At 31.2% G+C, this 8569-nt stretch overlaps 1 protein-coding gene across 3 annotated transcripts in view; it reads left to right on the top strand.

Moving 5' to 3' along the window:
• The window catches only part of LOC111088717 (leucine-rich melanocyte differentiation-associated protein-like), a 14718-nt gene extending 6639 nt beyond the window's left edge, over nucleotides 1–8079 (top strand). For 2 of the 3 annotated variants that reach the window (XR_002613165.1, XM_022399577.1), the window contains 5 exons: nucleotides 2743–2869; nucleotides 3199–3320; nucleotides 4042–4183; nucleotides 5011–5080; nucleotides 7676–8079. Coding sequence is in view for 1 of the 3 variants with exons in the window: in XM_022399577.1 (XP_022255285.1) it covers nucleotides 2743–2869; nucleotides 3199–3320; nucleotides 4042–4183; nucleotides 5011–5070 (451 nt within the window). In the remaining 2 variants the exon portion in view is untranslated. The remainder of the gene's footprint in view (nucleotides 1–2742; nucleotides 2870–3198; nucleotides 3321–4041; nucleotides 4184–5010; nucleotides 5081–7675) is intronic. The other variant, XR_002613174.1, reaches the window with a different exon arrangement.
• Nucleotides 8080–8569: the final 490 nt, after the last annotated feature.

Here is an 8569-nt window from a genome sequence, read left to right as displayed (position 1 = left end):
ATATATATATATATATATATATATATATATATGTGTGTGTGTGTGTGTGTGTGTGTGTATGCATGACAGAAAGAGAGATTAGTGACAACAAACATTTGAACTTTATTTAGGAGGTTTTAGAGATTACACAAATGAAATTTGAGATTTGGTAGATGAAGAAAAGTATTTTTAATCTTAACATGAAAATCATTTTGCACACGGACTGGTAAAAAAATGATTTTTTTGTATGTGAAAGACTTATAATGTTTACTGAAAGACTGCCAAATTTTGTGAAGATATACTTACTGTATTAAAAGTTAATAGTATCAAACTATAAAGAGTACAAAGAGGTCACGTGGTCGATCAAATTGACAGAGCCTATGTTGAGAGAGTTAGTGACAAATGAAATGAACTAAACAGGGCCCATCTGATTGGGATTTGGGGCCTTCTTGAATCGGGGGCCCGACTGCCTCGCACCCGCTGCACCTACCTAAGGGCCGGCCCTATGTACAATCCCGTGTGTGTTAGTTTATGATACTTTCCTATTTTTAAATTATCACTAAAGTTATTAATATTTAGATATAAAAAATATTAATTTGGATCCTTCTATTCTTCAATTGCAAACTTAATAAAAGGTGTCATTTGCTTAGATACTCGAAGAATAATCTCACGTGTTATTTTTCCTTATACATAACATTGATATCCTTTATACACCTATAGTATCTGAGAGGTGTGTAATTATCTTCTTATCTCCTGCTGAGTTAGCGATAAGTTTCCAGACTTATAATGCTAAAATCCTAGGTTCGATTCCTCGCCACGGATAGCGCGCAGCTTAGCCCATTTTATTGCTTTGTGCTAAGAAAGCTAACAACAACATTCTAAGCGAACTGAAAGTTTTATATAAACATTGTATCATGTCTACTTTTATATTCTATTTCATTGTTCAAAACTTCTGAAGGGATTTTATAATAGTGTTTACTTTTGTTTATATTTGTGTTATATGTCTTAAATAAAAAAAAATGGTATCAGTTTCAATCTCTTTCATTCATTTAAACACACAAGGTGTAGCCCATTCTTTTGTATTTTAATATAATGTTTCCATATTTCTGAAAATTTTAAAACTATAAGTATTCTTTAAGATTGTTTTAAATTACCTATTTTAATTATAAATATAAAAAATCAAGGAAAGACAGTATAATACTATTTGTATTAAATGACATACATTCGCTGCGTTAAATATATGTTTTGTTCTTTTATATCTATTATATTAAATTCCGTCCCCAGCTTCCAATTTTGATAATAACGGATTTCCAAATGCCAGTCGGTGAATGCGAAAGATAAATATCTGACAATAATTAATCCTTAAAGTTATTCTTAGAGTATTAACTATATACTCTTTTGTCGTTTTATGTATTTAGATCAGGTTGTCTGTTCTCTCTCTCTCTCAAAGTACATTGTAGCCCAGATTTTAGTAGAAACGGAATAAATAGTTGCCCTGAACAATCGTTATTCAAATTATTAAAGGTTAGGGTGACATATGCAGATCTGTGATATCCTCTGATTATGCTATTGCTTGTTGTATGTGAGTAAGTTTCAGACAAACATATTTGATCTTTTGGAAAGTTTTTACTAACGGACATCTTACCTTGAAGGCAAGGCATGGCTAGGTGGTTAGGGCGCTCGACTCGCAATCTGCGGGTCGCGGGTTCGAATCCCAGTCCCCCCAAACATGCTCGCCCTTTCAGCCTTGGTGGTGTTATAATGTGACGGTCAATCTCACTATTCGTTAGTAAAAGAGTAGCTCAAGAGTTGGCGGTGGGTGGTGAAGACTAGCTGACTTCCCTCTAGTCTTACACTGCTAAATTAGAGACGGCTAGCGCAGATAGCCCTCGTGTAGCTTTGCGCGAAATTAAAACAAGCTTACCTTGAAAATCATAATAACAATGCCTTTCAAATAGTTGTTGATCGCTATTGCAGTAATAAACATTTTATTGGAACAAAATAAATACAACAATAAAACGTCAGAATCATAAATGAGAACAATATATTTCATTTATGTTACCTTAGTTATAATAATGTTTCGACAACAACTGAACATTTTTTTCTTTATTAAGAAACAAAACTTTTTATGTTTATTAATAATAACGCTCCTAGAATTAAAAACATGTATACTTTTCTTTCACTCTATAGAGGCCCCCAGTGGCCCAGCGGTATGTCTGCGAACCTACAACGCTAGAATCCGGGTTTCGATACCTGTGGTCGGCAGAGCACGCATAGCCCATTGTGTAGCTTTGTGCTTAACTTCAAACAAACAAACTCTATAGAGACTTTGGTTTGAATGTGAATAACTAGTTGTTACATTCGTTTAAACATTCAAGGTGTAGCCCATTCTTTTGTATTTTAAGATAATTTTTTTCATATTTCTGATACTTTGATACTCTTTTTCTTCTACGGCCATGCCATAGATACCAACTGGCATTTATTTAAATATGAATGTAATACAAAAGAACGTAAAATATAAGCTCTATTTGCATTAAACTTAATCATTTCCGAATTATCTCATAGACATAAAACAAATAAAACGATATTTCCTTGCTGCTGCTACAAGCATCGCCCTATTGACACAACAGTTTCTCAATTAAACTCTTATCTTCTATATACATATATATAAATGTACGATTTACTGAACATCTTCTTTCTTATAATGTACTACATAATACGTTATGTATGGGTAACATGTTTTCTCTCAATTATATTTACTAGATCTATAGAGGAGTTGAAACATTTTACAGTTTTAGAAGTGCTAACTCTAGACAACAATGAACTCGATGACAAAACCCAATTTGTGAGAAACACCCGTTTACAAGAATTGTCACTGAATAAGAACAAGGTAATTAAAATATCCTTGTTTTTTATGAGAAGTGCTTGAAATTCTATTTTTATGTATTTTGTCTTTCTCGGGTTATATATTTCAAATAGATGCAGTTTTTAATACGTAAGGTTTGACAAAAAAAAATTAATAACAGCTAATACTCATTAGAATGGCTTAATAGTCATATATTTTAATCATAGTAATATCATTTTAGAGATTAAAGCATTCTATTTTTCTCAATGATAGTTAAGTTACAAAACTTTCGTCCACGGTATGGAATTAAGATTATGTAAACAATAACTCACTTTGTAGTTCATTTACCCATGTTTCTTATTACTTCTATTTAGTTCGCAGATCTGTACAGGTTAATGAACCAATTATCGAGCTGTTATCCGAATCTGCAGTACCTTAGTCTTCTCGATAATCCAGCATATCTAAATAAGGACAAAGACGACTATCAGAAATACAGGTGCTTTACAATGCCATGAGCAAATAGGTTAAAGGACAAATAAAAACAGTAAAAAATACGAGGTATTCAAGATAAAAGTGTGCATTTTTTCATTGCCTTTACGACAGTTTTATTTTGGTCTAATAATAACTTGTCATCTACTACAGACTAGAGCCACAATATCGATTAGTTAAGTGCAGTGACTATATAACAACTAAAAAAGCAAATAAATTTTACTCTGTTGTAATTACGTCACCAATATCGTAGACTATACATAATTTAATTATGTCTTTTTTCATTTTACTTTGAAATATATCCTATTTGTATTGACATGTTTTACGTCAGTATCAATATAGGTCATTAGAGTCATTAAAAGTTAAAATAAAACATTATTCTTAAAATATGTCACGCCAGTATATTATGCAGATATACAAAGATTGGAGTGAGGTTATTCAGTATTGAATCACTGTAATACAACCCAAAAGATAGAAGCTGTCTATTAAATCTAAATAACTGAATATGTTTTATTTCAATTCGTGTAATGCATGTATCCTTCCTTCATCGCATTTGATATAAGGACACGTGAACCACAGTATTTTCCTACACAAAGACCTTTTTTGTTCCAATGATTTAATACATCATACTTCAGAAATCAGATTGTATGAAAATAACACAAGATAAGAGGTTAAGTATTGCAATATAAATACTGGTTTTGTTCTGCTTTTCACCATTCATTGAATAGGTATTACGTCATCCACAAATTTCCCAAGCTTAAGTTCCTGGACTCCACCCGTGTAACTACTCAGGAGAGGATAAAGGCCAAGAAAATCAGTGCATTTGTAAGCGTTTTTGGGCTTAACAGGAACATTGTTTATATGAATAAGGTACACCAGTTCCTCTGCTATAAAACACAATTAACGAAATAAATGAAATTTTTATAATGTATAACAATTTCTTTAAATTATAGAGATGAGATTTCACCCTTCATAAACTTGTTGATAATGCTTGATATTTGTGGATAAAATAGCTAATTTATTGGTTTGGTTCTTGTAGTGGTTTCGGATGGAATAATTCACTTAAATTAGTAGTGGCCATGCAGTAACCATAAAACATTTGATTACCCCGAAATACCTTCATTACCACGTTTCTTTAAGTATTCGATTTTAATATAGGATTGAATTAATTTTAAAACCTTTAAAACCCAAGCAAACAAACTTAATATACTAGTTTTTGAATCTTATATCAACACGTGTAAACAATGTGGCTACAATATTTGGTAACAGCGAAATATCCAAAATTTTTTAATCATGATTTCAAATTCCTAAAATTGTAACACTTGTGATGGCATAGGAAATTTAATAGCGCAAGTTTATAATAAGGATAAATTTAGTGACCATAATAATCTAAGCAGGTCAGAAATTCTAATAAAAACTTAGATAAAATACACTCTCGGCAAAGTATTAGATACGTAATATTGTTACAATATAGACGTAATTTTGTGGAAAGCATAAAGGTATTGATAAGTACTTGAAATATCTTCTTACGTTAGTAAACAGATAAGGATATTGACAATAAGAAAAATACTTTTAGTTGAGAAAGTAGTAACATGCGTACACGTTTATATCGAAGTAAGCATCCGTGCATAAAACACAATCCATAGCTTAAATGAACTATATGTAAAGGCCTGACAACTATGTTTACACCTTTCCAGTTGACGCCTAAAAACAGTGGTATACAATCTAAGAAGCTACAACTTTCGTCATTTCAATAAACAACTGATGGTAAGTAGTGTTGAATGCATAACAATTAACATGTTAATTGCAGTATTTAGTTCAAGAACATTTTAGTTCTATGCCTAAGTATTCTCATATTAATCAACTAAAATTCTCGTTATTTTTCTTAAACGGACTACGCTATTTTACCCTTTTATTCGTTAAGATACTTTGATGTTTATATTAAAGTTTTCAAATATATTTAATTTCACCGTGCTAGGTTAAACTAAGTAAATGGTAATTCATCTTTTTGCTAATGTGTAACTGGTGCAATAAGCAAAGTAAGAGCAATTAAGAAGTATTAGATACAATAATATAAACACGAAAATTGTTTGATTTCATAAAAAAATAATTCCATAGAACATATGTTATGCACAAAGAATACATAAAATGTAGATGTTTATCTTTTCATGTAATTGCATCTGTGCTGTTCATTTTAATTGAACACCTGCCACACTTGCTAGCATAGCATCGTTTAGTACTAAGTCTAGGATGGTCAACAGGAGTGGTCATTCTGGAAACCGGTGATATAGGATTATTTCGATAGGTCTTGATAGATGAAGTTCGGCACAACCTTCTACAACGAAAAAAAAAACACAACCAAGTATTAATGAAAATATGATATGATGAAATCTATATAGATTAACTATGATGGTAGAATACAGGGCATTATACCATCCTTCTTATATTTACTCTTCATTACAGAAATATCATTTTTTATTTGAGAATCACTAGGGAAATCATCATATAATGCATCGTGCATCTGCTTCAACTTCAACACTGCATCTTTGGGCTTTACTGTGCCATTTAACATAATATTGAAACTAATGATTTCTTATATATGGTTCCAATCCACCTTTTTTGAAGATAACGATATTATTCTCATAGTTTTTTTTTTTTTGCTTGTTTGTTTGTTTCGATGTCAACGTAGTAAACAACTGACGAGTTTCCAATTCAGCTAGTATGTCAAATCCATTGGGATATCTCCAAATAAGTTCTTTCCTCATCCGACTTCGACCCACGGCTTAACTTAATCGCTACACTAAAACCATCACATTCACAACCACATCAAGGACATTTCAAGCATGTTTCAATGATACATCATTTAACTTTACATTTACAAGTTAACTTCTAAATGTTGGCTCATGGTCTTGGTCAGGTCACGGGTGTGGTTCAGCGACTTATACCTCGGAAATAGTGCCAAACGTATTCTTTTTGTCTAATCAAAACTTTTCGAAATGACTATTCATTTTTTATCCACATCAAGATGCCGGGCTGTCTCGTATGGCAGGCGTTAATATTACCTTATACAAAGGTAGTTTCTCATTTTGTTAATAAGTAAAACGAAACAATATGAAATAGACATTAATTTTTAGTGATTGCTCTCTAGAAAATGCAAACGAAAGTCAAAATTATAGGGTATCTGTAATGTCAATACAAAATAATATAGTTATAATGTATTTTAAACTAACAATACGTAAAAAAAGACGTATTTTTCACAGAAATTAGTTAATTTATTTGAAGTTAGTGCACAAAGTATATACAATGGGCTATCTGTGATCTGTCCACCACGGGTATCGAAAACCGGTTTCTGGTGTTGTAAGTCCGCAGACATACTGCTGAGCCAGAGGGGGAGGGCCATAATAATATGATATTAGCTTTTATTGAACATTCAATTATTGCGGGCTCGTAACAATTATGAAAATAATATTTAAATGAATAACTCCGGAATTATAATAACTTATTATTAATAACTCTAATGTGCAAGGAAAACCATAATAACCTTATTTTACACTTAATGTTCAAACCAAGACCAGTTTTGTGGGTTTGAGAAACTTTCTCCAACTAATTTTAAGTCCCCAAATAAGATTATACGTATAAGCACATAACTCAAATTTTGTGATTATAGATAATAAATTAGTTATCTATTAAGTTCAATAGAAAATACAAAAATAAAAATGTATTTTACTACATTAATGTATCACAGACACTTTGTGACTATAATTTCTGTAGTATATGCTAATAAGGATCTTTTTCTATATTTAGAATGTCATGAAAATTTAACAAATTGATCCTTAACAACGTTGTCATTTGTTAAAAGTTTTTACGAATGTAAAGGTACAGCAAATCCTGTAATTAAATTATTTGATAGCGATTCAGGTTTTCTTTTTAAAATAGCAAGTCTTGCTGATTGTTAATTATAAAGATAAAAAATAACACATTAGAAACAAACAAAACAAACAATACATATTTTGTCCAGCTTTTATTATTAAATATTCTAGAGACGGTAGTTTACCATAGGTATCCATATTTGTAGTGATCTATGGAAGAATTTTAATCAGTTATATCTTGCAAAATCCAAAGTTAAATTAATTTTGAGGTGTAGTTCAAGTGTTTGTTCATGTTTAGATGTATATCAGTTGTTAATATTATATGTTATTTTTTATTTCTTTCCTGATGTAAGTACAGCTATATTTTCTTCAACATTTGTTTGTTTATGTTTAGATGTTTATCAGTTGTTAATATTTTATGTTATTTTTTATTTCCTTCCTGATTCAAGTACATCTATATTTTCTTCAACATATGTTTGTTTGTTTATTTCAGGATATTCGCGCCAAGCTACTCAAGGACTGTATGCACCGTCGTTTCTAATTTGAACTGATGGACTAGAGGAAAGTCATCTAATGAACAACACCCACCGTTAACCATTGGGCTACTCTTGTCAGACCGAATAGTGGGATTTGGCCGTCACTCTTATAAAGCAGTTGTATGGCCTGGCCCCAAATTTCGGGTAATGGGACGCGAACGCTGAAGCCGCAGATCCGTAGCCAGACATTGTAATCACTTAGCCACATTCTGCCCAATGAGTAATACTTGTTCTTTATGTTCCTGTGTTATATGTTGTTACACATTTTTAAAATGTATCTTGATATTAAAGTAATTGCATGTACTTGTTGATCTGAGGTCACCAGAAGTTGTTATTAAAGCTTATCGTTTTAAACTTTTCAGTAAGGTTATAGATGATCATTTTAAAACTTTTTTAGACGAGAGGCATGCAAGAAATATTTTATCAAACTGAAATATATTAATGTTAATGATGCTATAGTTGGAAAATGAGAAACAATCGAATGTATAAGTGATCTGATTTCTCTATAGAGTAATTACCGAAATATTTCTTTGCCACAGCTAGTTTTGGTGCCAGACTTTAAAACTGCTCATAATATTTGTTCAAAAGTAGATGTAAACAAAGTTTTGTTGTGTATACATCTGAATGAGGTGGCCTTAATTTATAATTGATGAAACTTTGTTAGAAATATTAGTAATAGCTGTTTACTATCTTATTCTGTTTTTAACATAAAATTTACTGCGAAATGAACTCTTATCTCATTGAGTTTTCAATCTGTTTACTCATCTCTCTGTGTGTATTAATATACGTCTATGCAGTTACTTACGACAGTACGTATTGATATGTCTTCTTTTTAGAACTATAAACAATAT

Source organism: Limulus polyphemus, unplaced genomic scaffold (genome assembly GCF_000517525.1).
Source record: "Limulus polyphemus unplaced genomic scaffold, Limulus_polyphemus-2.1.2 Scaffold3, whole genome shotgun sequence".
Classification (NCBI taxonomy): Eukaryota; Metazoa; Arthropoda; class Merostomata; order Xiphosura; family Limulidae; genus Limulus; species Limulus polyphemus.
The sequence above is the reverse complement of the archived record's forward strand: the minus strand, read 5'-3'. Positions and strand labels throughout refer to the sequence as shown.